The sequence below is a fragment of the Ziziphus jujuba genome, chromosome 11 (assembly GCF_031755915.1).
Source record: "Ziziphus jujuba cultivar Dongzao chromosome 11, ASM3175591v1".
In the NCBI taxonomy this organism is placed as follows: domain Eukaryota; kingdom Viridiplantae; phylum Streptophyta; class Magnoliopsida; order Rosales; family Rhamnaceae; genus Ziziphus; species Ziziphus jujuba.
Window position 1 is genome coordinate 23,984,871 of NC_083389.1, and position 14,001 is coordinate 23,998,871.

At 33.6% G+C, this 14,001-nt stretch overlaps 2 protein-coding genes across 10 annotated transcripts; one reads left to right on the plus strand and one right to left on the minus strand.

Annotated features, from left to right (window-relative positions):
* Positions 1-279: 279 nt before the first annotated feature.
* LOC107433095 (protein FLOWERING LOCUS D) lies at positions 280-7,256 on the plus strand. 5 transcript variants are annotated; one of them, XR_001582770.4, is made up of 6 exons: positions 280-2,220; positions 2,650-3,411; positions 3,502-3,547; positions 3,697-3,815; positions 4,586-4,708; positions 6,295-7,256. XR_001582770.4 is itself a non-coding variant. In XM_016044344.4 (6 exons), the coding sequence occupies exons 1-5, from the start codon at positions 444-446 to the stop codon at positions 4,621-4,623; spliced, it is 2,742 nt and encodes a 913-aa protein (XP_015899830.3). In that variant the 5' UTR covers positions 280-443; the 3' UTR covers positions 4,624-4,648; positions 6,295-7,256. The 5 variants fall into 5 exon arrangements, 2 of the variants coding, with proteins under 2 accessions (XP_015899830.3, XP_015899831.3); XR_001582771.4 differs by having other exon boundaries at positions 6,442-7,256; XR_001582772.4 differs by having other exon boundaries at positions 3,700-3,815.
* A 2,559-nt stretch (positions 7,257-9,815) lies between these two features.
* LOC107404225 (uncharacterized) lies at positions 9,816-12,833 on the minus strand. 5 transcript variants are annotated; one of them, XM_048465848.2, is made up of 5 exons: positions 12,495-12,833; positions 11,839-11,892; positions 11,442-11,499; positions 11,047-11,122; positions 9,816-10,807 (listed from the first exon to the last, which is right to left on the minus strand). In XM_048465848.2, exon 5 carries the CDS (start codon positions 10,778-10,780, stop codon positions 9,968-9,970), a length of 813 nt encoding a protein of 270 aa, XP_048321805.1. In that variant the 5' UTR covers positions 10,781-10,807; positions 11,047-11,122; positions 11,442-11,499; positions 11,839-11,892; positions 12,495-12,833; the 3' UTR covers positions 9,816-9,967. The 5 variants fall into 5 exon arrangements, with proteins under 5 accessions (XP_048321805.1, XP_048321804.1, XP_015866663.1 ...); XM_048465847.2 differs by lacking the exon at positions 11,839-11,892; XM_016011177.4 differs by lacking the exon at positions 11,047-11,122 and having other exon boundaries at positions 12,495-12,831.
* Positions 12,834-14,001: the final 1,168 nt, after the last annotated feature.

A 14,001-nucleotide genomic window follows, 5' to 3' on the forward strand; every position in this document is an offset into this window, starting at 1 on the left:
ATAATTAACCAATTATCAAATTCAATCCTCAAATTATGTCAAGCATTACAAATTAATGTGGAAACTATATATGGTGTTATAAATTAGTCTTTAAAAGATATGATTTTGAAGAGAAAAATTAATGGTACAATGTTTTGACTAATTTGGGAACTAAAATACTGAAAAAATTCTTTGAAAACCAACTTATAAATGGCAATATATATTAATGACCAATCATACAATTTATCCTTATTATTTATTTATTTATTTTTATTTTATTTCATTTTTATGATTGGTGGTTGTTCAGTGTAGTTTGCCAGAAACTGAAAAATGGATAGTTTGGAATTTTCCTATTGATTCAAATTGACATCAAAAACATTTTCTCGGCAGCCAATAGTATCTTTTCTATCCTTATACATTACCGTCCGACAAAGTATACAATCTCGACCACCGGCACGAAGACGATGAATCCGCCGAGTGATTTGCCCGACGATCAATTTGCTTCGTTTCCTCCTATTCCGTTTTCCTTGTTTGTTCCTCAAGACAACCTCAACTCTAACCCTAACTCTGATCCTGCCTCAACTACAATTCCAAATTCAATCCAAATCCCTAGCCCTAGTTCAAGTCAGCTTCTTTCATTTTCGGTTCCCAAAAAGCGACGACGAGGCAGGCCTCAACGTAGTTCGACATCTTTTCAAATTCCTCACTTTCCTATCGGGACTCTAAACGGTAAGAGTGACAATTTTGGTTCTAGTTCTACTTCTATTTCAGCTAATTCAATAAAGCATACCGTAGAAAACCCTAATTCTTTAACACAAACTACTGTGCCTGATATCTCCGACGAGATCATTGTGATCAATAAAGAGTCCACGGCCGAGGCGTTAATTGCGCTTACAGCTGGGTTCCCAGCAGATTCCCTCACCGATGAGGAAATTGATGCTGGGGTTCTTTCTGTTATTGGGGGAATAGAACAGGTAAATTATATTCTTATAAGAAACCACATTATTGCAAAATGGCGAGAAAATGTGTCCAATTGGGTTACAAAGGAGATGTTTGTTGATTCAATACCCCAACAGTGTCATACGCTTTTAGATGCTGCTTACAATTATCTGGTTTCACATGGATATATTAATTTTGGGGTCGCACCGGCAATTAAAGATAAGATTCCGGCTGATCCGGGTAAGCCAAGTGTGGTTGTAATTGGTGCTGGGCTTGCAGGTTTAGCTGCTGCGAGGCAATTGATGCGTCTTGGGTTTAAAGTGACTGTTTTAGAGGGTAGAAAGCGTGCCGGTGGGCGTGTTTATACAAAGAAAATGGAGGGAGGAAACAGGGTATTTGCAGCAGCAGATTTAGGTGGGAGTGTTTTGACAGGTACATTGGGAAACCCACTTGGGATTGTTGCTAGGCAATTGGGTTCTTCACTTCATAAGGTTAGAGATAAATGCCCATTGTATAGTCTTGACGGGAAACCCGTAGACCCTGATATGGATATGAAGGTAGAAATTGCTTTCAACCGTCTTTTGGACAAAGCCAGTAGGCTTAGGCAGTTGATGGGGGATGTATCGGTTGATGTTTCTCTTGGTGCAGCGTTGGAAACTTTCAGACAGGTTTATGGGGATGCAGTTAATGCTGAGGAGATGAACTTGTTTAATTGGCATCTTGCAAATTTAGAATATGCCAATGCTGGCTTGCTATCGAAGCTTTCACTTGCATTTTGGGACCAGGATGATCCATATGATATGGGAGGGGACCATTGCTTTTTGCCTGGTGGTAATGGAAGGTTGGTTCAGGCATTGGCAGAAAATGTTCCAATTTTGTATGAGAAAACCGTAAATACAGTTAGGTATGGTAGCGATGGAGTGCAGGTAATCGCTGGAAGCCAGGTTTTTGAGGGTGATATGGCACTGTGTACTGTTCCTCTTGGGGTTTTGAAGAGTGGGACAATCAAATTTATTCCAGAGTTGCCTCAGAGAAAGCTTGATGGGATAAAGAGATTAGGGTTTGGGTTGTTGAATAAGGTTGCCATGCTTTTTCCTTATGTGTTTTGGGGCACAGACCTTGATACCTTTGGACACCTTTCTGATGATCCCAGCCGTCGAGGGGAGTTCTTTCTTTTTTACAGCTATGCTACAGTTGCTGGGGGTCCTCTCTTGATTGCTTTAGTAGCAGGAGAAGCTGCACATAAATTTGAGAGCATGCCCCCTACAGATGCGGTGACTCGAGTTATCCAAATTCTCAAGGGTAATGTTGTAGTTTTATGTACTTAAAATTCAAACTGCATTTTTGTGATATATATTAGCTAGTTTTGTGACATTATCAGCTATAAATTAAATATAATGAAAAATGCATCTGGTGCTTTTTGTTATTCACTTTTTATTAATTTAGTCATGGCATCCTATATTATCCTCTCAATGCACAATGCAAATGTGATTCAAAAACAATAATTGCCACCTTCCCCCCCCCCCCCCCCCCCCCCCCCCCCTCTTTTAAAAGGACAAAAAATGCTTTGATCTACTCAAGCTTGTTTTGGAGTTTCTCATTTTAATCTTGATACTTCTGGTAGCGTACTGAATATTTCTGTGGTTCATGTGTTCGTATTTTCAAATATTAACCATAATTTTAGCTGTTTATTTGTTAATTAGCACAAGACTTTGGCATGAATGCGTGCAGGTATATATGAACCACAAGGAATAAATGTCCCAGAGCCTATCCAAACAGTATGTACCAGATGGGGTAGTGATCCCTTCAGTCTAGGTTCTTATTCTAATGTTGCAGTGGGGGCATCAGGGGATGACTATGATATTTTAGCTGAAAATGTGGGAGACGGACGGCTATTTTTTGCCGGGGAGGCCACCACAAGGCGGTATCCTGCTACTATGCATGGAGCTTTTCTTACTGGACTCAGGGAAGCTGCAAATATGTTTCACTATGCTAATGCTCGGGCATCGAGGATAAAGGTTAACAGGAGCCCATCAAAGAATGCCCATTCTTGTGCTTCTCTTCTTGCAGATTTATTCAGAGAGCCTGATCTAGAATTTGGGAGCTTCTCTGTTATTTTTGGTCGAAAGAGTGCTGATCCAAAGTCAACAGCAATTTTAAGAGTGGTGTTTGATGAACCAAGGAAAAAGAGTCATGAAGGTTCAAAATTGGATCAACAGCATTCAAACAAGTTACTTTTTCAGCAGCTTCAGTCACATTTTAATCAGCAGCAACAGCTACATGTTTATACTTTGTTGTCAAGGCAACAGGCTCTTGAGCTGAGAGAAGTGAGAGGAGGAGATGAAATGAGGTTGAATTACCTCTGTGAGAAGCTGGGAGTAAAGCTGGTTGGAAGAAAAGGTTTGGGGCCCACCGCTGATTCTGTTATTGCCTCCATAAAAGCTGAGAGGGGCAATCGTAAACCGACTTCAACTTCTTTGGCTCTAAAGTCAGGTGAGCAGTTGAAGTTGAACATAACCAATATTTCCTCCTGATTTAGTCATCATAGAACCTAGTATTACATTTAACATGATTATGGGACAGGGACATCGAAGCTGAAAACAGGCACTTTAAAACGAAAATTGATCAGGTATAATCTGCAGATCTTAAGACTTCTATTGCTTTGACATTTTAAGTATCTTTTAAATGTTTTTCCTTGGTATATAAAACATTGTACTCATAGAGTGTTATTTATTTATTTGTTTTTCTACTATCCTAATTGTTCCTTAATTTTTCCAGAAGGGCTAAAGTAGTGCGCAGCAGTAATGCTTTGACACCTATTTCCAACTTGATAAATGGTAAAGCATCAGAGGAAAGTAAAACCATTAATCAATCACTTCCTGATACAATGGATTCAGGTAAATATGGAGTATTTTTTGTATTTACTTTTATTGCACTAGCGTCAATGTGCATGCTACTTCGGCAGTTCAGTGGAAGTAAAAATATATTTGATAATGGGACTAGCTGAGCCAAATATTGATGCACGCGGCATGTCCAAACTTCTCAGATATCCTTTGCCTCTCCATCACCGATTCTTAATTTTTATTATTATTATTATTTTGAAGAATCATCACCAATTCTTAAGTAGTCACAATTTTCACCTAAAAAGTTGTATGCATCCCTATTTTTTTTCTTAGATCAAAATTATTTATATTTTATTACATAAAGAAGAAATGGTTTATGTTTATTTTATAGTAGTTTCAAATTTGAAAAATATAGTCCAGGCCACTGTTACACAAAGCCCAACACAATAATGTTAAATCAACCAATTGAGTTCAATCCAGATATAGACCTCTCAACTCCTGTCAGAGATGATGACCACAAAAAAAAGGAAAAAAAAAAAAAAGAAAAGAAAAAAGAACTGTCAGAAACATAAATCCAATCTTATTGTGCTAAATAAGGCCTTTGTCTCTCTCCGTCTTTCTCTCTGTTTTTATTAAAAAAAATATATATTTCATAATTTGAGGTTACAAGATTTATATATATATATATATACACATATATGATACTTTATTTTTCCATTTTTTTTCCTGCTTGTGTTTTAGAATAGGCGCTAGAATTTCACTGCAAAAAAATTAGTTCAGAATTTTCTAAAAGGAGTCTGATGTAAATTTCTGTATATTGTTAGGACAAAGTCAGAGTGAGATGTCGAACTTGAAGCAGTGAGTTGACTGGCTCTTTTGTTAGAGAGGTGAGTCCCATTTAGAAGTTGGTTGTTGGAGACACTGGCAGATCAACATTGGGTCACAGGGTGGGCGCACATCCTCACTTCTTTTTTACTTTCTCTTTCTTTCACTTGATTTACTATGGTCTTAGAGCTCCTCCTGAGGCATATTTTATGTTATGTTCTTTTTATCATTTTAGTATTATCAGTTTATTATTTTTAGATATAATTTACTATTACTTGTCTGGGTTTATTATATTTGGCAATTAGATTTTATAATTTCTGCTCATTTGGTAATGTTGATATTTTTGGTTTTTGGTTTTCAGTTTGTTTAAAAGTTTTACATATGGTTTGTGTATAATTGGCTTGTACTTTACATGATAGTTATGTTAATCACTAAAAGATTAAAGTTATATATATATATATATATCATAAAACAAATAAATGAAAACAAAAAAAGCAGACACCAAATATAAATATAAAATCATTTCAAAAGGTATACAACAAGGCTCATTTTGATAAAAGTTTTTCCTTTTCTTTTTGAAAAATTCATCTTCAATAAAAACGGCAATCTAATGAATGAAAGTATGTATATATATATATATGATACAAGTTTAAATATCCAGTCTTTCATCAAGTTACAGTGATGGATTTTGGTGCAGGCTAGTGTTACGCAACATGTTGCGTGACTTTTTTTTCCCGCAACATGTTGCATGATGAGAATCCATGCCAAATCCCATTAGGATGTCTGATGAGAGAAAAACTGCAGTTTATATATATATATATATATATATAAACACACTATGGAATTCTGTTGTATTATTCTTCGTTAAAGTCCCCTTCCTGGAATTTTTTTTTCTTTCTTTGTTTTTTTGGTGCCTGTATTTCACCCTGTTTGTCTGTTGGTTTTGCTTTGGATGTGATCAAGTTCTTGATTGTCTCATGAGATAATTATAGAGCACTATTATGTAATATATTCACCTATATTTGTTCTTTCTAATCAATAGCAAGCCATGTGCAAATTCTTTTACCAGTATCATTTATATGACTGAATATTGTTTGTTAGGTTTTGAATTGTCAAATTCTCTGCAGTTGGTCATCAAATTGATTATTTGCTTCATCTTGATGGTAATTTCTTGTATTTGGTGCCACTGTTGCCTTTATTAGAAAAACCTATTTTTCCAAACTGGAAAGTAAAAATGATTAAAACTGTTTATGACCCTACTATTTGTGATGGGATTTCTAGCATTTTATTGATGACCGCCAGCTGTTAGCATTGAATCTGCTATTAATATAGAGGATGGTATGTATAGAAAACAAAATTTACAATTGATTTCCAAATCTGTTCTCATGACACCCATTTTAAATATTGGGTTTGATGTGTTTTGGTCGTTTGTACATGTTAACTAAATTTAAATTTGTACTCAGGTTTTAATTACTCAATTGATATGTTGATTGGTTGTACTAAAATCAGAATCATGTGTTACTGTTGTTTGTACTTTGTATCTACTTTGTTTTGTGTGTCAGGTACTGCTTTGGGTTAGAATTCATTAACATTCTATATTTTCTTCTAAGGGGGAGTTAAATGTTCTTTGTGTTTTTATCCTTGTTCAAAGATATGTAACTTCTTCTTCTTCTTTTTGTTATTTATTTATTTATTATTATTTGTGCAGCATTTTTTCTCTATCCAACTTCAATTTGTCAAAGAGGACCACTCTAATTATTGTTATGGAAACTCTGATCACTACTTGAGCAGTTTTTGCTTGTCGTGTTATTGGATTGATGATCATAATCCACAAATGCTTCTGTCAACTGATCAGGATATTTGTGCCTCCTCTCCTGTGCTGCCTACTTTTAGCCTCTACGATCGAGTACAGCCCAGAAATTATCTGGTAAGCCCACAGCAACCTTTTCAAGATGCCTGAATTAAGTGGGCTGGTGATAATGGCCTTTGATATCCCGTTGGAAGTGGTGAGCGGTGCCCTGGCTGAATTTTACCTACCATGCATGAAACTTATTCCAGAGTTAATAATGGTATTGAAAAATTGGACCTATGCATGGCCGAGGTTTTTGAATGACCTCTAGTAATCTTTTGTTGCTATATGGGAATGGACCTAGATCCTTCCAGGTGCTTGTAGTTCACCACAATTGTATGGAGATTCTGTTATAAACAAGTGGGTATATTTTTGGACATAGTTATACTGGTGTTTCTGTCTGAAGGAAATTATTACCTGATGACCATGATTGACTTAGACTTGAGCTTGTCGCAGCTTGGTATACGTTGAAACTGTTGTCTGATCGATCCTCTTAGATGGCCTTTAGGTGTAAATCTATGAGACTTCATCTGCAAGATGACCTCCAGTCTTCTTTCTCAGCACATATATGGAAACTTCTACTTCAGATGGAATCAGTTTCTGTTTTCTTCAGCAGCTCTGCCATGAATTGTCTTCGCTGTTGAACCGAGTAGGATGTTTTTGTTATTGAGTTCCACATGTATGCAAGGAACTTGGGAAGGAGGGCTTGGTTATATGTTTTGTGTTTGACGAGTTGATTTTCTCGGAGAAGAGATGATAATCCTTTTTTGTACAGACAGTATCTTTATCTCCAGAATTCATATAAATCTGATTGTTCTTCACTAGTGAAGTTGTCGGATGATTTAGGTTTTACTGGTTTATGCCTTGCATAAAATTATAGTTATCTTTGATTGGTTAGAAGATTGCTGATCAATGGAGATTCTCAGCATCGTTGGTTCAAATGTAACGACTTAGGGTTTCCAATACACTTACACATCTAGAAAGGGATTGTTAGAATATAAATAGGATCGTTAGAATGTATTTTGGGAGCTAAAAAGGATTTTTAGAATATAAAAAGGATGGTTAGAATGTTTTTTTTTTTTTTTTTTTTTTCGGATAAACAGGTGATTAGAATGTATTTTGGGAGGTTCCGTTCATACTACCAAATTTAATAACCGAATTACATTTTTCGTTACATTTTAATATTCCAAAAATATATTGTGATTAAATGTCACAATTATCCTTACATAGAATAAAAATAAACTATTAGAGTTTAAGAAAAATAAAGAATCCTAACAATGGAAACAGTGAAATTTAGTGATCAATAAGAAAAGATGGACAAAAAAATAGTTGGGAAACCATTCCTTTCGACACTATTTATCTAGTCTTTATATTTTATTTGTTTTCTTCTTTTTTTTTGTTTTTTTCAAAAACAAATTCGTTCACATGAACTGCATTAAAAATTGAAAAAAATGGAACATGAACTTTGAAGTCGTTTAGCATATAGTTTGGGATGATTTTAACTCATCTGAATTGTGTACATAAGAGAAAAAACTTGGATCTAGTATATGTAGTTTAGACAACTTGAATCCATTCAGGTTATATATATATATACTGGAGAAGAAGACAATTGTTTCTGGATTATATAACACGGATATTTTGAACCGTTTAGATTATATTCGTCATATATAATTTGGACGATCTGAAATTATCTACTGGAAAAAACAATTGGATTTAGATTATATAAACCGAAATAGAAATTCAATGATAAATGAACTTTTTTGATATACATAATCCGAACTATTTGAACCCATCCAAGTTTTGTATACCAAAATAGAAAATTAAATTCGGAATATATAAACTGAATGAAAATTTAATGATATATGAGTTGTTTGTTCATGTATAGTCAAAGAAAGACTTATTCTTCTACTAAAACTCAAAAGACTCATAATTTAGGCAATTGAATTAATTGGATTAAGTTTATTTGTTCACAAGGTTGAAAATAAATAAGGCGAGATCAATCTAGAAATTTAAGATAATAAAAAAGAATTAGGGATAAAGTATATTAGAAGAAAAGCTTGTTTTCCTACTGAAAAACTCCTATATGAAAAAGTTGAATAGATAGTAACATTGTATATAAAACTCATAATTCAAGCAAGGTTGAAGATAATGAAAATTCTATAAATTTTATGATGAAAATTCTATTTTCCAAAATTTTCACTCTTTCAATCAATATTGGGAGAAAAAAAAAAAAAAACTAAAATTGATGGTCTCAAATAATATATAAATATATAGTCTAAATCGAAACCAAAATTAAAGGTACTAAATTGGAGTGAAAAAAAAAAAAAAAAAACAAGGGTTAAAATGCAGGATCCATTATAACATAGGGGACAAAGCAGAGGCCCAAAATTGAAGTCGATCGTTAAATTTCATAAGTCAATTGAAAATACGCAGTGCTCAACAATAAATAGCAAAAAATTATATTCCCATCAAGTTCAGATGGAATGCATTCAGCTTAAAAGCCAAGAGGTTGATTCTTAATAAGCCATTCACATCTATGATTAGGAGATATAGAATTTGAATCAGCGAAAAAAAAAAAAAAAAAAAAAAAAAAAAAAAAAGAGAAATTATTACAAATGATGATAAAAAAAGAAAAAGAAGAAGAAGAAACTAATAAAGCTAGAAGATTCATCGAAGTAAGTGCCAAACATAACATGTTATATAATCTCTCATCTTCGGGTTCAAGTATAAAATAATATATATATATATAAACCTCAGCAGCAATCCAAGTAGGATATTACTTCATTGTTTACTCCTAATTTTACATAGATGTTACTTCATTCACATCTATGATTAGGAGATATTGAATTTGAAACATCGAAACAAAAAAGAAGAATTATTACAAATGATGATAAAAAAGAAAACGAAGAAGAAGAAACTCATAAAACTAGAAGACTCATTGAAGTAAGTGCCAAACATAACATGTTATATAATCTCTCATCTTCGGGTTCAAGTATAAAATAATATATATATATATATAAACCTCAGCAGCAATCCAAGTAGGATGTTACTTCATTGTCTACCCGTAATTCGGCTCAACCATCTTGTTGGAGCTCTAATTTTACGTATACAATTGGAACTGAAGAGCATTTATACATTATGAAACCTTTCTTATAAAGCAAAATCACCAAATATGCTCAAATCCACTCGTAAATATTTTATTTTTGGGGCCTTTCGTGGAACTAGCATTATACAACAGGTCAGTAAGGGGCAATTTTAATTGCAGGAATGACGAACCCATAGCATTTGAATCAACATATCCTACATATATATATATATATATATATTTATATACCATCTAGAAACACCATTATGAATCATTCAGTTAAAAAATTATGAGATGGACAAACTAATGCAAATTTTTATTCTTTTTGAAATACAAATAAATTTGAAAAACCAGTGTTACAAGAAATCATCTGCATATATAATTGCAATCCATAGATAATCACATTACAAACATCAGTATTTACAGGCCAAGGCCTTTAACATCTTGTCAAGGCTTAACTCCATCTGCATCACTTGCTCCCTCGTGATGATCTAGATTGCCAGTCTCTTCTAACCACTCCTCTAATTTTGCTTCCTTGTCAGCCTTGAAGTCATCATAGTTCTCCGACAGTGAAGATAAATTACGAGGCGGAGAGCTTATGCCAATCTCTGTTTCTTGTGGCTCATCTGTAAATGGAACTGACAAAGGCAGCTCATCAGCCTCCACATCATGGCGAGATGAACTAGTGCTAGCAGCAGATGCAACTGATTGTGGTGGATTGGGATACGACATCATCTTCTCATCCTTGGCATGTAATGATTCTTTAGAACTTAGTTGTGACCACTTGAAATTGCTAGCCTTTTGCTTTGCAGACTTGAATACAGAAGAAAAATAACTATCGCTTTCACTGTCCTGCTGACCATAATCTTCACTACGACGCCAACTTGCTGGTTCCCAATTTCTTCCAATCTGAAAAGCGGATACAGAGTCATGTATTAACCCTTTTCTTGGCTGTTTCTTCGACATGACAAGCAGAGATTTCTTTATGTCCCTTATCATCTCATCAGCAATAGGGAATCCACATTCTTTCATTGACCTCAACATGGTTAAAGAATCCTCTGAATCTTCAGTATGCAAAGTTGTTTCACGAGACTTATCCATGACATTTTTCCTAAGAGTAATCAGGTTCGGCACTGCATTTTGAGTGTGCTGCTGAACGTAGAACAACCCTACAGAGGGTTCATTTGCCACATATTTGATCATCTCAGCTAAGCATTCAGTTATCTCCACAAAGCCATCAACAGTGGAGAAACCATGCATTTTTTAAAGGCAGAAGGCAGTTCATCACTGTGTTTTTATCAAAAATATTACATAAGCCAATACATACCAAAGGTCGGGAAACCAAAGAGAAAGTAAAAATGGATAAATAAAGGGAGCATTCCCTTTCCCTTTCCTAATTGGCATTAAAAAAAAAAAAAAAGTCATAGTATTAGCCGATATAAAAGGACCCAAACATAAGAGACTCATCTGTAAATTTAGGGACTTTGAATCAAATTAAAGTCAGGAAAATTACACCAAGGACCCACCTGTTAAGAGACTCATATCTGTAAATTAGGGACTTTTAATCAAATTAAAGTCAGGAAAATTACACCAACGACCCACCTGTTAAGAGACTCAAGTCTGTAAATTAGGGACTCTTAATCAATTAAAATAAGGAAAATTACACTTTTCTCAAAATATATTCTCCATTAAAATGGTCCTCTTGCATGCATCTTTATATGCAGGATTTATCGTGTAACCCAAGAAATGAAACTTAAATTTGAAGAGAAAATCATTGTGATATAAACATTGCTGGTAATATGTCAGATGGAAATCGATGTTGGCATAAATAATATTGGTTCTTCTACAAAGAAACAGAACAATATATATTACTCCACCATTCTCAGCAAGATAATGAAAGTCTTAAGATAATTATTCTCACCACGAAAAGCAACACTCTTCCAAGTTCCATCAATAGCTTTGTTTTAGAAGCAACAAAACTGCATGTAAATAATGCAAGTATAGACTGTGAAGTACTGTAATTAATATCAGCTAATGGAGAAAGGGGGAAAATGTCAGGAACAACATTAATCTGTTCATGATACAACCATAATAAGAAAAGAGAAGATAAACAGCAGAAACCCTTTTAATTAACCTCATTCGATTCATTGACAAGGAGTAGTCTTCTTTTAGAAAGACCCAGATCATCACATCAAATCTTATATTATATGTCGCTACGAATTTCCTAGGCAAGGAGATCATATATATATATATGCATAAATTTCAAACTAGGAAAATACAGCCACTAAACTATCAGATATTGAATAAAAGAATTCTACCTTGCTAATTGAAAGAAAATACCAGCAACTGTTTTTGTTTGACGAGCAATAAGACTGCATGTAAAAGCATGCGCGTTGAGAAAGTAAATTACTTCTATGGATCAGGAACAACATAAATTGTTCATTGTACAACCATAAAAAAAGACAAAACTAAGTCATGCACAGCTTCAATTTTCTATAATCGCATACAGCTTTTGACAGTTTCGGACAGTTGACCAATACATCTCGACCAAAGGCAGAGGGGAAGCATGACGGAACAAGTAGAAAGGAGTCGGCTTCAAATCAGTAGTGTGCGAAGCCAGCCCTTGATCTTAACAACTAAACCAATGAGTTTCTTGCGTCCAATTTAAGTTGAAAACTTTGTTATGAATGTAGAAGAAAAGGTGTTCATACAAGTCATTAGCACTTTGACTTACTCCTATACATTTATCTCATTTTTTTAGGCACCTACAAATTTATGAGACTTATGCTTTCAAACTAATCAAACAATCTAATGCAGCAATAGATATAAATGAAAGGGTAAACCGGAGATTAACCGAGAAGCTATAAAAACACAAAATAAAAAATTAGATGGGCTAGACTGGACGGCGGCGAAACATCAACATTGTGACTCAAACATCAAAACCCAAATCAGAAAAATTGAGAGCAAAACATACCCACGAAGCGCGGCCCAGCTTAACAAACTCGACCCTCAGGCCTAGCAGTCTAATGGATACAAGAGTCTCACCGATGCAACTCGCAACTCAGATCAAGAGAGAGAATAACTCCGCATACGCGACAATGACCCTTGCGGTTTGAAAAGCGGCAGCGACCTGCGCGGGTCGAGGGATTGCTGGAGAAACAGGGAAAGAGGCGAGATCGTGAGAATTTTCAGAAATTTCATTTCATCGAAATGTTATTTATTGTTGATTGATGACGGCGCAACGCACCGTAGAGCCCACTAATGGCCATCCCAGGCATTAACAAATAACAAAACATATTTTTATGTATATCCAAGTACCATGCTATAATTTTCTAACATGACTTAAACCGTAAGAATGTTTGGATTGAATGGAGAAAAGGCAAAAAAATAAAATAAAAATGTTGAACAAGAAAAAGAAAGAAAAATGAAGTATTAAAAAAATATATATTTATTAATTATTGTTATTTGGATGATTAATAAATGAAAAAAAATTGAAAAGAGATTAAAAATAATAAATATTTTAATATGGTAATAATTTAGACAATTTTAAAGATATTAAAAAGAAAAACAATATTTCATTCGCACCTTTAATATTTGAGATAAATACAAAAATATCTCTCCGATTTTAAATAAATCATTCATATTTCTTATAACAATCTAAATTATCTTTATAGTCTTCATAAAATTAAATTACTTTTTAAAACCTTTTTTTGCAATAATTAATTTTAAAACTTCAAAGCTATTTTTATGTATTTTTATTAAATTTTATTTAACCTATGTGAAAATTTTCCTTTTCTCTAAAAAAACACTAAATGATAATTTTAATTATATAAACTTTTTTAGGTAAGTTATATATTTGACAAACACATTTAATAAAATATATTTTAAAAAAATTATAATATTTTTAGTCAAATATATTTGATAAATTATAATACATTTAATTAAATATGTCTAACAAATGATCTATTAGTTTGAATGTATAACTTCGAATCAACCGTACCTAGAGTTCCTTCCATACTTTCTTTGTTTTTGTCTTGTAACATGATTTTTTTCCAAAACTTATTAGGAAAAAGGATCTCACAACACTCCCTCACATGTTTCGCTCAAATTCAAGGGTGAGTCACTCCTGTTTGTACTCTAGTTATGTTTTGGCTTTTACCTTTTATAATTCTCACCTCTCTTACCTTTTTATCACCCTAATAATTCTATTTTGTTCTTTGCAAACTAATTTCAAACTAATCAAACTAGCAAGTAACAATCCAAATAATCCTACCAAACAGTTATGAAAGAAAGGCTAAGAAGACAATTAGAACGGAAAGTAACAAAAAAAGCGATGATGATAGATTTGATTATCAACAAGAAATTTGGCAAAAACAAAAGAAACCAGAATGTTAAGAACAAATTAGAGTCAAATTTGCAAAGTGGAACTAACAAATAATCAATAAACCTTATTTTCGATATTGATTTCAGCTTGTTTTTAT

Coding starts and splice junctions, on each gene's coding strand:
- LOC107433095 (XM_016044344.4), top strand. CDS start 444: ATGAATCCGCCGAGTGATTTGCCCGACGATCAATTTGCTTCGTTTCCT. Junction 3,548..3,696: donor TTAAAACGAAAATTGATCAG/GTATAATCTGCA, acceptor TAATTTTTCCAG/AAGGGCTAAAGTAGTGCGCA. Junction 3,816..4,585: donor TCCTGATACAATGGATTCAG/GTAAATATGGAG, acceptor GTATATTGTTAG/GACAAAGTCAGAGTGAGATG.
- LOC107404225 (XM_016011178.4), bottom strand. CDS start 10,780: ATGCATGGTTTCTCCACTGTTGATGGCTTTGTGGAGATAACTGAATGC.